Below are 18,292 nucleotides of genomic sequence, written 5' to 3'. Positions count from 1 at the left end.
TACCCTTGTGACCTACGAAAAAACGACTTGACAGGGAAAAGAGATAAGTGCTAGAGTGACTCTATAGGCTGTGGAAATGTTGAAAACGCGTGTTGGCGGATTCAACTAGCAACAGAGCCTCGTCAACCAGCCTGTAGCAGACGGGCTGGACTAGACTTGCCGTTAGTGTTCCCTCGGGGTCGGAACGCACTTGTTGTAACTTGTTTTCTGGCGAGGGGTTTTGATGTCCCTTGCGTCCATTCCCTTCGATGTATCCCTGGAGGCATGTTTGATGCGAGCCTTGGAAGCCTCGTGCTGACGAGCTTCTCATCGACTTTGTCCCCTAGTCACTCCTTAGATAATAAATATTGCACTTTACACTGAGAGACCCCGGTATCGTTGACTGGTTATTTATGGTCAGGGCGTTGCAAGCGTGGTTGATTGTGTCTTCGTATACTCGACCTGAAGCGGGTGCGCGCGCGAGTGGCCCAACGGCTGTTGGTGGGCCCAGTGGGCTGGAACGCGGGGCGGCGGGAGGTCCACTTGAAGCTCTGAAACCCTGAAACAGGGTGGATGGTGATTCAGGTGGGTGTCCTTAACCTTGTGACACGATGTCTGAAATTCCTCTTCTTCTCCCCCCGCCCCCAGCGTTCATTGTTCTGTTTTCTCACCTCTGAGACATGCCTCCATCGCATTTGCCTTCGTCTTCTTTTCGGTGACATTTCCACTGCTTGCAAGCGATATACCCCTTTCGTAGTCAACATCTACTCTTCGGCTCCAGTCCTTCACCACTGTGACATCATAGCCCCCCTCCCGCAGTCGCATCCTGAACCTTGGCACTGCACAACCTTATCACCGCCCGATAGCCCGTGCAATCATCGCGCATATGACGTCCACTACGGAACCAGCCGTTGCTCCTGCAGCGGTAGCGGCTGAAAAGAACGGCGCTCCTCCCAAACTCGACGTCGCGGCGGTCGGCGCCAAGAAGGAAGAGAGCCCCGTCAACGATGGGATCGACGAGGTCAACCCGGCCGACTTCGCCGGCGAGGTCGCGACCAGCAACGAGCTGCCGTCCGATGCGACACTGAAGCGAGTCGAAGACTACGTCCTGCTGGACAAGCACGGCAAGTCGCACACGTTCAAGAGCCTGTACAGCGGCAAGGGCGTGGCCAGACGGGTCATGATCATCTTTGTGCGGCACTTCCTGTGCGGTGTGCGTATTCCCCCCCTACCCTTCGCGCTTCATCTCCGTCTTGTTCTTCTTCTTCTTCTACCAAATACCCGGGAGGACCCCTCATGCTGACGAGGGCATCCTGCCACAGAACTGCCGCGAGTACCTGCGCCTGCTCTCCGAGACCATCTCCACCGACGCCCTGCTGCGCCTGCCCGTGTCGACCTTCATCGCCGTCGTCGGCTGCGGCGACCCCAACGCCATCGACTTCTACGCCCGGTCGACGGGCTGCCCGTTCCCCATCTACACGGACCCGTCGCGCAAGCTGTACGCCGAGCTGGGCATGGTCAGCACGCTCGACCTCGGCAGGCGGCCGGCCTACACGCGCAAGGGCCTGCTGATGAACTCGCTCGAGTCGGTGGCGCAGGGCCTCTTGAACATCGGCAGCGGGCTCATCGCCGGCACGGCCGCGGCGCGCCAGGTCGGCGGCGAGTTCCTGTTCGAGCCGCTGACCGTCTCGACGCCGACGGACGAGGAGGACCGGACGATCGGGGCGCGCAGCCTGACGGGCATGTCGGCCGCCGGGGCCGAGGAGGAGCACGCTGCCGCCGCCGCCGCCGACGGCAGGGGCGGCGGCGGCGCGACGGAGGAGAAGAAGGTTACGTGGTGCCACCGGATGAGGACGACGAGGGGCCACGCCGAGATCCCTGAGCTGATGAAGGTGCTGGGCCTGGACGAGAAGGGGCAGCCGATCGAGGGGCGGCAGCTTTGGTCGGAGGTGGTATGACGAGCAAGAGATGCTTGGGTGTAGTTGTCTTGTGTGTCGTGGATTGCGGGAGTGATAACGAATTTGCCACCTTTTTGATATGAGATTATTAGCATGAGCGAGAATGATATTGCCAGTTTGTCTTTTGATGTTGGTAGCGACGGGGCTCCTCTGTCCAATACGAAGAGGTTGGGGGCGGTGAACTGTGTGATAATTACAGGATGCCCTGCCCCTTTTGAATATCATCTTCAATCCGTCACAATCGTGGGTGATTTTGATTTTAATGATGCTAGGTACCCTGGTGCGATTGGACTCTCGAGCAACAGCCCGTGTTTTCTTCTCTTCTTGGTTCATGGATTCATGTCCATCGCATCAAACTAGGATATCGGTCTTTCATTGTTAGCTCCTAAAACATGGTTGCTGATACTAAAGGCTGTCAATACCAGGCTTGCGGTGGTTGCAAGCTCTGGCTTCTCGAATCGACCTGCACCCATGTGTCACTCCCTACTGGCCCAGACCTCATCTTCATCCAAGCAAAGCGTGAGGAGGAAAAGGAGGAAAAGGCTAAGAAATAAAAAAAATAACAACAGTGGTATCATCGGGAATCGAACGCAGACTAGGTGCACCAGTGGATTGCTGAAATGCAGCAGTTTCTACTACCCGAATCCCTAACCACTATGGCATATTGCCACCTGTTGTTATTGTTTTGGGTAGTGTTGTTCTTCGTTATAAAGCACCGGCGGTGGGAAGATCCAAGAAACCAGTGTGGCACCGGGGTGTGCACGGCGCGCAAGTATTCGCCGAGATCTAATCCAGGTTCATATCCATGGAGCCAAAAGAGCAGCAGCTCATCAAAACCGAACGCCATCACACAAGAGATCTGATGATCCATGATCAGGCCGAATGACACAACGTTCGTTGTCTTTAGCGGTAGAGTCCCGAGTCCTCGAATAAGAAATGCTGTGGATACTCGTCCTGGTAACGTCTCATCGAGTATGGTTTTATGGCTTGTTGTTCAACGGACAATACTACAGTCCTATATTCTTGCTGGCCGTTCCCGAGCAGCTTTGCCAGAGGCCGGCCACAATGACCTCGAGCATACAGTGCTGCAATATTGCTTTGCTATCCGGTGGAAGCGAGGGTAGAGGTATGGCTTGTATAGAAGACAATGTGAACAGTCCGTCTTCGAGAAACCAAGGGCACTCTACGTGAACAGAAACCTAGCAAGATGCTAGTCGCAAATCACAAGAGAAGCGAGTGAGGATAGAGGCACAGATGGCCCGAGTAGCTGAGATCATGTAGGAGCTCGTCCAGGACAGGTGGCTCTTACTTGTCGTTACCTTACAAGACTCACTTACATGTGTTTTCTCCATAAAGCCCTGTCGGATTATAACGCTTCATTGTTCTCTTTATTTCTACACAAGGTGGGTATAGGAAGAGTTTGAAGGCTAATGCATGGAACGAGCAAAACCGATAAGAGGGAGACATGGAAGAAGAGGCAGAGAAGGGACAACTCGGGGGAAATGAGTCAAAAGGTTTGTTTCTTGTATGGGCCCGATCTTTGTGAGTTGAGGTGTCATCTGCTAGCGGCAGTGGTGATACATCTCACCGAATGACGAACCCTGAGGTGGCTTACGTGGAGGAGTCAAGGCCTCTGTTTTATAACGCATGCCTGGTCAAAGCTTTATAATATTATCATTTATAAAGCAAAGACGACAAAAAAAAAAAGCTATGGCTACCTCGAGTCGGTTTCTTTGAGATTGTGCTGTTTCATTTGTGTACCAGCAATCAATGTCAAATGGAACCATGCCTTTAGTCTCGTGTGTCTCGTGTGTCTCGTGTGCCATTACTTGAAAGAGGTGTGTCAGCATATCTGTTTTTGTGCATTGCCGGATCTCGTCCGTGATAGGCGGCACCTTGAGGAATGCGACAACATTGAAAGAGCCAGCCTGCCGCTGGTGCCACATGGCCTGGCTGACGTTGCCAAGGCCGTTGCCTCGCCTCGGAGCCATTCTGCAACGTGGGGTTGGCAGCGCTGGAAATTGGAATGATTGGCAACGAGGATGACGGCCCTAAAAGGCAGAGGCAACCGGGTGCTTGAGTCGTGGCCCCGAGGTTGGGTCACTTTATGTTGCTTTCTCATTTGGGTCCGCTTGGCCTCTGGACCTATCATTACCTGGTTGCTGTGATCATTATGAATCCGACCGTCAGATCCCATCAGTCAATCAGGTATTGACTCTCCAGACAAAACCCGCTTGCTACTCCTCACCGCCTTCGTTAGCATCTGCTGCCGTGAATGCAAGATCCTGGATCGGGCGACGGGCGAGAGTTTACAGAGGGCCGGTACGGGCGCTGATTGGGTTTCTTTCAAGGGATGGGGAACTTCACCTAAGATCGAGTTCAGGCTGGCGGCCCCCCTCCCCGCACCACCCACCTCAAGCTTGCCTACCTCCCTGTAGTTAGTTAGCTCACAACAAGCCTTAGTTAAAAAGTCAGGAAAAGGACCCAGTGACCCTCCCGACACTCGGTGGCCCTTGACGACCCAAAACAACGCCCACCTCGGTCGGCGACCTAAATTCCACTCCACCAAAACCCAACCCTGAACAAACTCTCCTTCCGCCTCCCTCCGTCCTCATTCCCCTCTCTTCCTCCCAAAAAAAAAAAAAAAAAGACCGCAACACGCATCATGTCTTCAAAAAAGCGGAAGGCCGATCAAGACGGCGACGAGATGTCGGTCTCGCCGCTGGTGTCTCCGGCCATCGGCTCCCGCCAGCTCTCCCGCCCATCCAAAAAAGTCCGACCGACCGAGGTCACAGGCCGACCGCTTTCTCTCCCGCGTCTCCTCGAGACCCTCGACACCTCTCAGCTCCGCATCGTCCTGCAGACCATCTGCGAGCGCCATCCCGACCTTGGCCAGGAGATCGTCAACGGCGCTCCTCGCCCGACCGTCGCCTCTGCCCTCCACGTCCTGGAAGATTATCAAGAGAAACTGCGTGCCGCTGTACCCTACGGCCAATCCAGCTCAGACTACACCTACTACCGAGTCAAGCAGCCCTTGATCGCCCTCGTCGACGCCATCTCCGATTTCACGCCTCAATATCTTCCTCCGACCGAAACCCAGACCAGCACTTCATTACAGTACCTCGACGGTGCCACAAAGATCATCCACATCCTCCCCGACTGGGACAGCCCTTCATATCGGCAGCACAAGGAAAACGCTTACGATGAGATCTCGAGGGCCTGGGCTCTGGTGATCCAGGAGGCAGCCAAACGCGGCGGTGGCTTCGTCCTGCATACGGGTGGATGGGACCAGACGCTCGCAAAACACAACCAGCAGGCCGGCGGTCGGTTAGAAGCTGCGATCCGGGCCATGGCCGACCTTGGTTGGACTGGCCCCAGCGTCGGTGTTCCCCAGACCCAGAGCAGCGCTTCAGATCAGAACTCGATCCGCAACCAGCTGCTCAACGGCACCTATGGCTCCCCGGTTCGCGTTGGACCCTGGTGAGACCGTTGGAGGCATTTCTCCCCCCGTTGGTGCCCGCAGCCAGCATCTGGCTGGTTGTGTCCATCCTCTCTTCACGGCCGCATTGCACCTTTTTCACGATGATCACGATGGTTACCTTTGATTTTCTTGCACACGAGGGCATTCGCAAGCAGCACAGGCATAGACTTTTGGGAACACGGTTCACATGTCACGGCGTTATACCATAGCACTACTTTTTGATATCCCCGATTTCTTTACGCTTTTTTTCTTTCTCCAGAGTTGGGTGGTGGATGGGTGGAAATGTCTACGAAGTACATACGGACTACCATACGGTTTTCCTTGCTTCCCCAAGGTGGTCAGCGGTCTTCCCAGCAAAATATAGTACATTCCTTCATCACTGTAATTAGCCGCCAGTGTCGCGTCGTGATATATGATGGACAGGCATGCATCATATCCAGAGAGTCAATTTTTTCCCCTTTGATAACCTACTTGAGGTCGGGTGTTCTGTAAAAGGATCGCCGGTTCGCTGATGCTGCGCGGTTCATGTACATTTTCCTTGATTTACCCGCAGCAATCTCTCATGGGCCCCCCCAGTGACTTGGGATGAAGCCGGATCGGGTTCGCATGAAGCAACCACAGTTTAGAGTTCATCAATCCAGTGATTTTACCCCTGATCTGCGTCTTGTGACCGAGAACCGAGAATTTCTGGGGGGATGATCTGCGGGACATAACCGAGCCGCGCGGACCTTCTCGTAATCATCGTAGGTCTTGCTCACTTTCTTTCGAGGTTGAGCGGAGCGTGGGCCGGGATATAGAGCCAAGCCTTGCCATGGTTAATATGTCGAAGATCAACTCTGAACGCCTACCTGGTGTCGACTACTCATCCTGTGCCCTCATACACTACCATGTCAAGTACGTCTACTATAATCATTTGACTACGTCGATGGTCAAATTCGAGTAGATCAAGCTCTATAGCCTTGTTGTACGCCTTGGAGCTGAAGGTCTTAGTCCTTGTGTTAATCTTGATTTGATTCATTAGACTATATGCATTAGTCCTATGCAAAGTCATATATATTTCGTTCTCGTGTCATCCTCATAGCAGCAGAATGATGGACATAGTAGAGTATGAACAGAGACACGAAAACAACGACTCCCAGAGTATGATACAGCTTATATGAGGTTAAAACACCAGGTCAAGGAACCCAAACGCTATGCTCGCTACAAGTACGCCCGGCACCGATGCCGTCACCACCAAAGACCCTGCGCTCCGCGGGGTGAGATCCCTCACGCACTAGTCGGCGCAGTCGTCCGCCTCCTTCTCGCTGGCGTCGTCGGCGCTGTACCGCGACCGGTCGCCCGTGTAGTACCGCTCGTAGCATCCCCGCGCGCACCCGAGCGCCCGGCACGGCATCTCCTCGGCGTCGCCGACGGTCCACCCGTCCAGCTCCCGCCGGCTCCAGGTCCCGTTGGCGCCGACCAGCGTCGCGCCGGGCCCGTAGCTGTAGCCGCTGGTCCGCGCGGCGGCGCCGCCCTTGGCGAAGAGGCCCGTCGAGATGCGGACCTGGGACCGGTCCGGCGCCGCGTCGGCGGGGATGGCGACGGCGACCTGCGTCGTGGCGAGGCGCTGGCGCCCCGAGAGCCAGCACGCGGCGCCCGTGCCGCGGCCCGGCGGGGTCAGGGCCAGGAAGACCCGGTACGAGTCGAACCTCGTGCGCAGGGCGTCGTCGGGCTTGTAGTCGATCGTGAGCTGGATCTCCTGGTTGGCCCTGAGGGGGTTAGGTGTGGTGATGCTGGGCGTGGCATGTGTGATGCTGCATGTGAGCGTCAGGCAGAGGAGGAGGATGGCGAGTGCCCGTAGGAAGACGGATTTGAGTGCCATGACATCCTGATCCAGGGAACAGAGCACAATAGCCAGGTTCTGGTCAGACCAAAGGGTTTACACCGATTTTGGGTTGTTAGACGGTCAAGTGCCGATATCAGATACTGCCCTTGTCACATCTGGGGAAAGGAGATGGACTTTTGGTTCATAAAGTGGGTTGGAGGATACAGGGTTCAGCTGGTAGTAATTACAATTGGGAAATCGTTTCTTAAACTGCAGACAACAAAGAAGCAAAATAACAACTACTTCTGTTTTGAATTCATTACGCACGATAACTATGATTGTATAAATATATATGCACTGAAGGTCTCGTGAGTTTTGAAGCTGTTCAGCCGCCTGTTCTGTTGTTGCTGCGACTACTTTGGGTGGCGCTAGATAGTAGGCATTCAGCTTCAAGTGTTGACAGAGGTAACTAGACGCAACATGAGAAAGGGCAAACCGCAACTAAAAGAGATGACTCGTTTCTCTCAAGACCGATGTCATTCTTGCCTGTGGCCTGTGAGTGTATGCAGGCTCAATGGCTGCCTGGATGGGTTGCTGCAAGCTGGGCTATCACGTGACCTCGAGACTCCGACGCGTAGTGCGGATTTCCAGGCGCGTCTCACTGCATCCAGCTCCAGCACAACACCAGCAGCTGTGACTAGGCACGCACTGGGTCAAGGTGCGCCCAACACACCGTCAATCGCCCCAAACAGCCAGTGCAGCTGTCGAGAACCGATGATATAGTGACACCATACATCGCTCTCGTCAAGATGCCTGCGTAAGTTTTCTGTCTTCACTGACCGGTTTGCCATTCGCTTGCGCTAACAGGGTGCACACCTCCAGTCCGGGCGATCAACACAGCACCATCACCAATCCTTTCGAGGAGAAGCAGCCGCGCATGTCGGAATATACGGCCCAGGAAATTGCCACCCTGCAGAGCCGGCTCGAGAAACAGCTCGGCCCCGAGTATCTGTCGTCCCGATCAGGTCCGTCCGGCCAGAAGGTGCACTACATCGCCGCCGAGAAATGCATCACCCTCGCCAACGAGATCTTTGGCTTCAACGGCTGGTCCTCGGCCATCCAGAACATCCAGATCGACTTTGTCGACGAGAACGCGCAGACGCAGCGCGTGTCGCTGGGCCTTTCCGTCATCGTGCGCGTGACGCTCCGCGACGGCACTTTCCACGAGGATATCGGGTACGGACACATTGAGAACTGCAAGGGCAAGGCGGCGGCCTTTGAGAAGGCCAAGAAGGAAGGGACCACGGATGCGCTGAAGAGGGCGCTGCGGAACTTTGGCAATGTGCTGGGCAACTGCATCTACGACAAGGCGTACCTGCAGAAGGTGACCAAGATGAAGAGCGAGCCCGTTCGGTTCAACGAGAAGAGTCTGCACCGCCATGCGGACTTTACGCCGAAGGAGGTCAAGCAAGAAAAGATGGAGGCGTCTGGTGCGAGTGCTACAGCCCCCGCTGGTATGGGAGCTGCCGATGTGGGCTTGGGTGGGTGCAAAGTCCCAATGATCACCGTGAAAGTTGTCGCCGCTAACTTGATGTCAAGGAGACGACGCTTTCGAGGATCTTTTGGGAGGTATGTAACCCGTATGCAGACCAGATGGCGGTCGCGCCCTGAGCTAATGTTTGGACAGAATTCGACGAGGTCGACTTTTGTGTAGTCGAGGAAGGCCACCCGGACGAGGTGGGAGTCTCGGAGCCGGCTCAGAAGAATGCAGCCGCAGGCAAGCCGAACCAGCCGCCGGCCCCAGGCGCGGCAGGCGCACATCATATGCAGCCACCTTCTCGGCCTCTGGGTCGGTCTACATCCGCCGCAGGTAACTATGCCCGCCCGCCGCAGACACCGAACCAGGCACAGTCGCGGCCAGGTCCACCTCCCCAAAACAATCAGAACAACCAGACCAGGCCGAACCCCCAACAGCAGCCTCCCAATGGCGGTCAGCGGCCAAATGCGAATGCGGCTTCAAACCAAAACGCACCGCAGCCGGCCCAGAACCAAGGTCAAGGCGCGGCGGCCCCGCCTACCGGCTCGGAGCCTGTGGCCTTCTTCTCGGCTCGCGCCGTCGCAAAGACTGGCGAGGCTGCACCCCCCACCCCTCAGCCCGGTCTCCTGTTCAACCCCAAGGCGGAGAGCCCGTCCATCAGGAAGACGCCCGGCATCGACCACACGACGTCCAAGCCCGTCAACCGCAGCGGCCAGCACGTTCCTCCTAGTCAGTCCGGCGAAAAGCCGTCGGGTCCGGGCGCGAATGCCGCTGGCAGGCCAGCAGGTCCTGGCATGGGCAGGGGCAACATCTTGAACCCGCAGCTGGACACTGCGCGGCGTGTCGGCTTCCCCGGCGGCCCGGCGAGCCCGCTTGCGAACCGGGGTCAGTATAAGCCCCCGACGATCAAGCGACCGCTCCCGGCCGAGGGCGCAGCGGGACGGCCGCCGTTGGCCGATGTGTCGACCAATGCGCCGGGCGCTGGTGGCCCTCCAGCAGGTGGTGCCGCAAAGGGCGCCGGTGTCGTGAATGGGGAGGCGAAGAGGCAGAAGATTGGCTGAAAGGCCAATCTTGGGCTCAGGATGCTCTTTTGTTTGCAGTTTGGCTTCATAAGGTTGGGCGCCTGGAGTTATGGTATGATGGGCTCAGATTGGGACAGAACTGTGGGCTATGGGAATCTTGTATCAGACAATTATTCCATGTGAGCGTTTGTACACTTTGCTCTGAACACGTCAACGAGGGATGCTTGGCAGGGTTTTGTTCAGCTACGAGCTTGGTCACTTTGTAGCAAGACATGATTGATTGCGTGCCGCGAATGGCTTCAGGAAAAGGGCATTTTTGATGACCGACAGAGAATAAGAATGTCGGATTGATCGTGGAAAGGATAGCTGAGGGAACATTATATTCCGGCTTTGCTCACGCGACCACTGCACCACAAATGGTACTCGATAGATATACCCGGTTACTCTTCCCTGGGAATGGCTAGTTTTATCCTTAGACAATTACAGAATGTCTATTAAATGTGTGTTTGCTCGGCGTGCCCAATCTTCACAATGTTGTTTCCCATTTCTCCAAAACCTGGCCCAAAAAGTACCTGGATCGACTGGCGATGTTGGCACCGCCCGATTCCGGGGCAAGAAAAGGGTGGAACATCGGCTGGAATTGAATTAAGTGCGTCGTGATTGGCTCAATTCTGCGTCTTCCCCGGCTGGCTGGAACCGACGCTTCGCACCAGTCTTGGGAAATTTTTCTGGGGACCCCTCTGAATAGTGCAGGCCGGAAAAAAAAAGACACTGAAGAAAGAGTCACAGCCCTCGACAAGACGGCGACTCGGCCATTGACTGCAAGCATGAGGTCGATCCAGATCGCAAGTCGCTCGGGAGCAGCGCTGAGGGTAAGAAGACCCTCCAATTCCCCTCAAAGTCACCCGTTAACCGCCTTGAATACAGCGCGTTCTGCACCCGCAGCAGCTCCGATGCCTCTCCGGCAACACGGCCGCCCGCCGACAGTACTCGCAGAGCTCCGACAGCACCCTCCCTCCGAACTACGAGACGCTCTACAGCAAGTACACCGAGGTCCGCCGCGTGCTGGGCAAGCAGCGCCTCACCCTGGCCGAGAAGATCCTCTACAGCCATCTCGACAAGCCCGAGGCCAACCTGCTCAACAACACCAACAATGGCCGCGACATCCGCGGCAAGGCCAACCTCCAGCTCAAGCCCGACCGCGTCAACATGCAGGACGCCTCGGCCCAGATGGCCCTGCTGCAGTTCATGTCGTGCAACCTGCCGCGCACCGCCATCCCCGCCAGCATCCACTGCGACCATCTCATCGTCGGCGAGCACGGCGCCAAGGAGGACCTGTCCTCTGGCATCAAGATGAACCAGGAGGTCTTTGACTTCCTCGAGTCCGCCGGCAAGAAGTACGGCCTCGACTTCTGGCCCCCCGGTGCCGGCATCATCCACCAGACCGTCCTCGAGAACTACGCCGTCCCGGGCCTCATGATGCTCGGCACCGACTCCCACAGCCCCAACGCCGGCGGCCTCTGCACCATCACCATCGGCGTCGGCGGTGCCGATGCCGTCGAGGCCCTTGTCGGCGCGCCCTGGGAGCTCAAGGCCCCCAAGATTCTCGGCGTGCACCTGACCGGCAAGCTGAACGACTGGGTTGCCCCCAAGGACCTGATTCTCCACCTCGCCGGCCTGCTCACCGTCCGTGGCGGTACCGGCTTCATCATCGAGTACTTCGGCCCCGGTGTGGAGACCCTCAGCTGCACAGGTATGGCCACGGCTTGTAATATGGGCGCTGAGGTGGGTGCGACTTCGTCCATCTTTCCCTACACCGATGCGTCGGCGAGGTATCTCAAGTCGACCCGGCGGGAGGCTGCTGCGAATGCTGCTGCTGCGCTCCAGGGTTTCCCCGGCGGCGGCGCCTCGGAGGACGCGTTCTTCAGGTTCAAGGCCGACGAGGGTGCCGAGTACGACCAGGTCATCAACATCGACCTGTCCACGCTCGAGCCGCACATCAACGGCCCCTTCACTCCCGATCTGTCGATCCCGCTGTCCGAGTTCAAGGATACCGTCAAGGAGCAGCAGTGGCCCGAGAAGCTGTCCGCCGGCCTTATTGGCAGCTGCACCAACAGCTCTTACGAGGACATGACGCGCGTGGAGAGTATGATGAAGGCGGCAGGCGAGGCAGGCCTCAAGCCGGCTGCCGATTTCTACATCACCCCTGGCAGTGAGCAGATTCGAGCCACTCTGGAGCGTGACGGCACCCTGGAGACGTTCACCGATGCTGGTGGTATCGTGCTGTCCAACGCTTGCGGTCCCTGCATCGGACAGTGGAAGCGACACGACGGTATTGAGAAGGGCACGCCGAACGCCATTCTTACCTCGTACAACCGAAACTTCCGTGGCCGCAACGATGGCAACCCCGAGACGCTCAACTTCCTGGCCTCGCCCGAGGTCGTCACCGCCATGGCGTTCGCCGGCTCTACGACGTTCAACCCCATCACCGACACCCTCACGACGCCCGACGGCAAGGAGTTCCGCTTCCCCGCGCCCAAGGGCCTCGAGGGCCCGCAGGTCCCCTTCGACTCCGGCCTCGCCGAGCTGGCGGCCCAGAAGCAGGAGCCCGACGCGAGCGTGCCCATCGCCATCTCCCCCACCTCGGAGCGCCTGGCGCTCCTCGAGCCCTTCGACGCCTTCCCCGAGGGCGAGCTGACGGGCCTGCGCGTGCTGGTCAAGGTGACGGGCAAGTGCACGACCGACACCATCTCGGCGGCGGGCCCCTGGCTCAAGTACAAGGGCCACCTGCCCAACATCAGCAACAACACGCTCAACACGGCCGTCAACGCCGAGACGGGCGAGGTCAACGCCGCCTACGACCTCGACGGCAGCCGGCACACGATCCCGGAGCTGGCCCGGCGGTGGCGCGACGCCGGCCGGCCCTGGCTCGTGGTCGCCGAGCACAACTACGGCGAGGGCAGCGCGCGCGAGCACGCGGCGCTGCAGCCGCGGTACCTGGGCGCGCGCGTCATCGTGACCAAGTCCTTTGCGCGCATCCACGAGACCAACCTCAAGAAGCAAGGGGTCGTGCCGCTGACGCTGGCCGACGAGGCCGACTACGACCGCATCGGCGCCGGTGACGAGGTCGACACCGTGGGCCTGTACGACATGCTGCGCAACGGCGGCCGGGGCGAGGTGCGCCTCCGCGTGACCAAGAAGGACGGCGGGGAGACGTTCGAGGTCGCGACCAGGCACGCTGTCAGCGAGGACCAGGCTGGCTTCATCCTCGCGGGCAGCGCGCTGAATCTGCTGTCCAAGGGTGTGTAAAAAAAGACGAAAGTTTCTTTTGGTGGTCTGGGAGGGAGAGGGTGTGAAAGAGAGAAAGTCGTCGTGCGTCCGCATTTGCATAGAGAGAGAGAGAAAGAGAAGGAGAGAAAAAAGGGAGTTAGTTTGTATTTGAACTGAGAGCATGGAGCTGCTGGGCTATTATTGCTTTGGCTCTTTGGGGAGAAACATGGCGTTTTGCGACACAATCTTAGAGAGAGTGAGAAGGATCATGTTAGTCGTACGTTCATACTGCGCATATCCGTCCATAGGATGTTGGTTTGAACGACATTGAATACCATTGAGAAGTTAAATCGGGTAGAGGTGAATACTACAGCCGTGTCTCGTGTGCTTCCCGAGTTTTCTAGTCGCGATTTCTTACATTCCACGTAGAAATGCTCTCATGGACGATAGCTGAACCCTGTCAATGTGTGGCTTGTCTCTTCTGACCCATCTGCCATCGGCCCTCTCTACCTCGTCTGTTGGTTTTCTTTTCCCCTTTGCGGAGGTCCGGTCTTCTTTCCACAAGTCATGTCCTCTCGATATCAGGAAAAGCAGAGGTGCCTTGCGGGCATTATTGATTACTGGCGATCGGGCGGGCTGGTCTGCGCACTGTGGGAGGCCCACGACTAACCTGAAGCAGCATTGCATGCACCTTTGCACTGCGCCTCCGCTGCTAAGGGTTTTCCTCTCGTGTCTTGAGCTGCTCGCAGACCGCCAACGCAGCAGCATCTTGATGTGTCATTGCAGCTCCATGTGTTGCTCTCCCTACGTCTGGCTGCACGCAAGGCTAGACTGGACTGGACTGGAGAGCTAGAGCTGGGCATTCTTTCTAGCCGTGCTAGTAAACCGCCTGTCGGAGTGAGTGCCTTGAGAGAACTTTTGAGACGCTGTGCTACCCTCCACCAGGCCCGGAGGCGCTTTTCTTTCGAGTCGCATGTGGTTCAATGATTAGGAATAGAGCAATGACTTGATGCACGGGTGCGGATGGGAGAGGAGGTTCCCCTTTGACCATCCACTTGTACAAAAAGTACGCATGACACCAGAACAGGTGAAGCCTTGATAGTTGCAAGGTTGGCTTTAGGAAATATTCATTTCCATGTAAATTCACACGAGTTCCAACTACGAGACTCTTCGTCGCATCACTTCAAGCCGCGCATTCAATGAAGTCTCATCGGAATGACCAGTGGGATAATCGTAAAGAACCATGGCACCGCCACACACCAGGTCAACCTCGCACCTCTCCATCTCGACGAGAAAGAAACGGCCCCAACTGTCGGCCCCTTTGTGAAGCTGCCGCAAGACCGAGTCCCTCTCAAATCACGTCCCAAACTCCTCAATCGCGTCTATGAAGCCGTCACCGTGCTCGACGCAGCGAGGGAACTTTGCTGGAGGCAGCCGCTGCCCATGCCCCGGGACAACAGGTACGACCGGAGGGACTGCCCAGAGATTGATTTTCAGAGCTATGACAATGGAGTATGCCGGATCGTTACCACCGAGGCTCACCATGGGGAAACGATCACCTCGAGTGTGGTGCTACCGGCCTGCGTCTAATAGACGACACAACGATGAGATCGTAATACAACCAGGGATTTCCCAGATAGAACGCTTAGGACTCTGAGGCATGTAGAGCAAGAGGCACTCAGAGGTGAATCCTTCTTCTGGACTATCATGGGAGACGTTTTGGTGTTTTGTAAGCCTCGGACCAATAGTTGGCAATGCTGGTTGAAAACATTCCCTATGGCGGAGAGAGGCTCATGATAGTAGTGCAGAAGTTGAACCCTTTCTTCCTCGCTGATACACTCAAGAGGCGTGCGTGCCTGGCTGTGCCACAGCAAGGGGGGTCGCCGCAAGGATTGAAGCCATGGAGTCACCTTGGGTCTCTAGCCAAGATTAAAATACACCAACATGTAAACAACTGCGCTTATAATCAGGACGTCAATCTTAAACACACTGGTAGGATTAACGACCGCATACGACCTCAACAGCTGTAAGAAACTCCTTATTTTTCTGTGCGACATTGCAAAGTCTCTTCTCCATGAAGTCATATACATCTACGTCATTAGTATCATCTGTTCTGAGTCACAAACTTGCAAACAAGATTGAAGATCAAAATAGCTGCTGTTTACTAATATTGTGGAATGTGGCATCAATAATTCCGAACCTAAGTTTTCAAGAGAGAATGTCTTTTTAATTCACTACCAAACAGGATGCCAGACACACAAGCCAGTATTGCCTGATATCTCTACGGAAACAATGAACACTGTCTTGAACTTCTTGTAATGTGTGTGGAACGGACCCGGCTTCAGCCTGAACAACACCTATTCAGGCCTTGAAAGTACTGATCTTGTAGGGGAGAATCTGTCTCTCCTCATTCTCGCGAGCCTCAACTTCATCGCGCTTGAACGTGGAGATCTTGTAAGGGAGAATCTGTCTCTCCTCGTTGTCCCGCGACTCAACCTCGTCTCTCTTAAAGGTAGAGATCTTGTAGGGAAGGATCTGCCGTTCCTCATTGTCGCGAGCCTCGACCTCATCGCGCTTGAAGGTCGAGATCTTGTAGGGAAGGATTTGCCTCTCCTCGTTGTCTCGAGCTTCCATCTCATCCCTCTTGAAGGTGGAGATCTTGTAGGGCAGGATCTGTCTTTCCTCGTTGTCCCGCGACTCTACATTGTCGCGCTTGAAAGTGGTGATCTTGTAAGGGAGGATTTGTCTCTCTTCCTTTTGGATGGACTGTCGAATGCGAGTAAGCCTAGTGAAGAGCATGTATGCAGACTCAAAATGAGGAGATGCCTACCTCGACTGGTGCTGCAGAGACCAGAGCAGTGAGGGAAGCAAGTCCCAGAACGAAGAGATCGGAACGCATGGTAGGAGTTTTAGATCAGAGATGCAGTAGGTTTACTGGTGGCAAGCAAGTTTGCTGTCTCGTAAGCATGCATGCAAAAGGATAAGATGGAGGCTATATTTATAGTTCGCCCCGAGTATGAATTACCAACCTTCTCCCGGCTCACTCATTACTAGATATCGCCTTTTCAGGAAGCAAGAACCCATGGACTGTGCCGCTGAACCTCAGTCTCCGACGCAACCCGCTCCCTTTCGTCTCCTCTCTCGCCACCCGAGGCTCGACCTCGATAACGATCATAGCCGGCGGATCCTTCAGATATCTATCGACTCAACTGCCAATTTCGACATCGCGAGATGTGTTGCGGCGTTCTTGGCACCGGGTGGACGTTTCATCGCTCTGTCGTGCGGTGCGCTCGCCTGCCCGATGCGGAAAGTGGTTTGTGCACGACAGCGGCGCGAACACAAGCTTCGCCGATCGGGATACGTGCGCCCTCTCTCTCTCTCTCTCGGCCCTAATATGGCGACAATTCTCGAGGCTTCCGCTCCGTGGCTAGCCCGCCTATGTAGAAAAAACAGGCTCGCCCGGTTAGGAAGTGTCAGAACGACTTGCCGGGAGAAGAACTCGACTTTGTTTCCCGGATTGCTGTCACGAAGCGCCAATGAATGGGGCAGGGAGAATCTCGCTTCCACCACTTACACGCCATAGTTGATCCGCAAAGAATCTCAACATCCTCCCGAGCACGGAGGTTCCTGTTCGAACAAGCTGATTTTACCGAGTATTTTCTTTCAACTTGAGGCTTCCCAAGATCCAGGATCTCGTCTTGTGAACTTGACAAAGAGCCCCCCATCATGGCCGTCTTCGCGTCGCTCGATGAGCGCTCGAAGAATTCCTCGTCAGAGTACGAGGACGACGAACGGGCCGGCTTCCTGAACGAAAAGACCATCAAGCTTCAGATCCGGAGACCACGGCGGCTCTCCCTCTTCGTCACGATGGCCAACCTGCTCCTCTTCGTCGTGACCATCGCGCTATGGGCCAGCTGGTACTACAAGACATACCTCGTCCTGAACCCGGAGCTGCGCAGGACATCAACGTATAGTAAGGACATTTTTTCCCCAGAACCCCCTTCTCTCCACTCTCTCTTTACTCACGCAGAAGGAACAACAGGCCCCATCCACGACCTCTTCGACCTAAAGATGCACAAGGAGCTCGTCAACGGCACCCTCTTCCCAGACCGCGAGCACCCCTCCATCGCGCGCCTGCCCCCGCGCACCCCGGAGGCCGACGCCCTCTGGGACGAGTGGGAGCTCACGCGGCCCTTCCCCGTGACGGCGGCCCAGATCCGCGCCATGGGCAAGGACCCCTCCACGGCGGCCAAGCTCGAGGACGCGGACTGGGGGCTCGGCGACGACGCCTACGCGGCGGTGCTCGACGTCTACCACCAGCTGCACTGCCTCAACAGCCTGCGCAAGGCCGTCTACCGCGCCGAGTACGGCGCGCCCGAGCTGGCCGAGGTCTCGGAGGCCATGATGCGCGTGCACGTCGACCACTGCGTCGACATCCTGATGCAGGCGCTGCAGTGCTCCGGCAACGTCAACCTCGTCACCATGCACTGGCTCGACACGCAGGACTATCCCTTCCCGGACATGAGCATCGAGCGGCAGTGCGTCGACTTCGAGGGCCTCACGGCCTGGCGCCGGCGCAGCACGCTCGACATGGACAAGTGGGCGCGCGTCATGGCCCGGAAGCCGCCCGGCGTCAAGGAGGAGAAGGCGCCCGAGGAGTTCCACACGTACTTTGGCGGCGGCGGCGGCGGGCCGGGAGGGGACGGAGCGGCGGCGCACGGGGGCCACGTTCATGGGCCGTAGGGTAGGGGGCTTGGTGGAATTTCATCTTACTAGAATTCAAGATGGAGAAGAGGTCATCTGAGATTGAATTGTTGTACGATGATTCCCGCCATGCTGTCTTGGTAGATCTGTGCGAGCCTACAACACCCGTAATAGCCCGTAATTATGTGTGTGTTCTCCGTAGGGTGGCAGGGTTGGAGGTATCCCCCTTCAGCCTCATCGCGCGGCTGACATGTCTCTTGGACTTATAAGGTCGGGCCATCTTTAGAAGGTAATTATTCTTTTCAGCTCTATCAAGCCAGGCAGACATGTTGGTTGCAAGCGCCAGTCCGACCTGAGCCTGCAATGCTGCTTTCATGAGAATCATAGCAATGTGGGACGAGGACAATGAATCCATGGCTGCAATTCCACTCAGTCACGTACACGCCCTTTCAATTCCCATACTTGCATTAAGAACTAAACATGCTCTTACAAATCACACTTTCTCCAGGTCCGCACGACTGGACATATGCAGCCAGA

At 56.4% G+C, this 18,292-nt stretch overlaps 7 protein-coding genes across 7 annotated transcripts; 5 read left to right on the top strand and 2 right to left on the bottom strand.

Moving 5' to 3' along the window:
• Positions 1-865: 865 nt before the first annotated feature.
• Positions 866-2,491, top strand: E0L32_005384 (uncharacterized protein; the record flags this gene model as incomplete). Its single annotated transcript, XM_031139899.1, has 3 exons — positions 866-1,192; positions 1,302-1,931; positions 2,363-2,491. The coding sequence occupies 3 exons, from the start codon at positions 866-868 to the stop codon at positions 2,489-2,491; spliced, it is 1,086 nt and encodes a 361-aa protein (XP_030996131.1).
• Positions 2,492-4,602: 2,111 nt separating this feature from the next.
• On the top strand, positions 4,603-5,421 carry E0L32_005383 (uncharacterized protein; the record flags this gene model as incomplete). The annotated part of the gene is made up of 1 exon (XM_031139898.1): positions 4,603-5,421. One exon carries the CDS (start codon positions 4,603-4,605, stop codon positions 5,419-5,421), a length of 819 nt encoding a protein of 272 aa, XP_030996130.1.
• Positions 5,422-6,691: 1,270 nt separating this feature from the next.
• Positions 6,692-7,279, bottom strand: E0L32_005382 (uncharacterized protein; the record flags this gene model as incomplete). The annotated part of the gene is made up of 1 exon (XM_031139897.1): positions 6,692-7,279. The coding sequence occupies one exon, from the start codon at positions 7,277-7,279 to the stop codon at positions 6,692-6,694; it is 588 nt and encodes a 195-aa protein (XP_030996129.1).
• A 752-nt stretch (positions 7,280-8,031) lies between these two features.
• E0L32_005381 (uncharacterized protein) lies at positions 8,032-9,820 on the top strand (the record flags this gene model as incomplete). Its single annotated transcript, XM_031139896.1, has 4 exons — positions 8,032-8,039; positions 8,090-8,763; positions 8,822-8,851; positions 8,910-9,820. 4 exons carry the CDS (start codon positions 8,032-8,034, stop codon positions 9,818-9,820), a joined length of 1,623 nt encoding a protein of 540 aa, XP_030996128.1.
• Positions 9,821-10,608: 788 nt separating this feature from the next.
• E0L32_005380 (uncharacterized protein) lies at positions 10,609-13,090 on the top strand (the record flags this gene model as incomplete). The annotated part of the gene is made up of 2 exons (XM_031139895.1): positions 10,609-10,653; positions 10,709-13,090. The coding sequence occupies 2 exons, from the start codon at positions 10,609-10,611 to the stop codon at positions 13,088-13,090; spliced, it is 2,427 nt and encodes an 808-aa protein (XP_030996127.1).
• Positions 13,091-15,412: 2,322 nt separating this feature from the next.
• E0L32_005379 (uncharacterized protein) lies at positions 15,413-15,950 on the bottom strand (the record flags this gene model as incomplete). The annotated part of the gene is made up of 2 exons (XM_031139894.1): positions 15,413-15,817; positions 15,882-15,950. The coding sequence occupies 2 exons, from the start codon at positions 15,948-15,950 to the stop codon at positions 15,413-15,415; spliced, it is 474 nt and encodes a 157-aa protein (XP_030996126.1).
• An 827-nt stretch (positions 15,951-16,777) lies between these two features.
• E0L32_005378 (uncharacterized protein) lies at positions 16,778-17,794 on the top strand (the record flags this gene model as incomplete). Its single annotated transcript, XM_031139893.1, has 1 exon — positions 16,778-17,794. The coding sequence occupies one exon, from the start codon at positions 16,778-16,780 to the stop codon at positions 17,792-17,794; it is 1,017 nt and encodes a 338-aa protein (XP_030996125.1).
• Between the last annotated feature and the right edge of the window lie 498 nt (positions 17,795-18,292).

This window comes from Thyridium curvatum, assembly GCF_004353045.1.
Source record: "Thyridium curvatum strain D216 chromosome Unknown NODE_28_length_411853_cov_82.906025, whole genome shotgun sequence".
Taxonomy (NCBI): Eukaryota; Fungi; Ascomycota; class Sordariomycetes; order Thyridiales; family Thyridiaceae; genus Thyridium; species Thyridium curvatum.
This window is presented reverse-complemented; position numbering and strand designations above follow the sequence as displayed.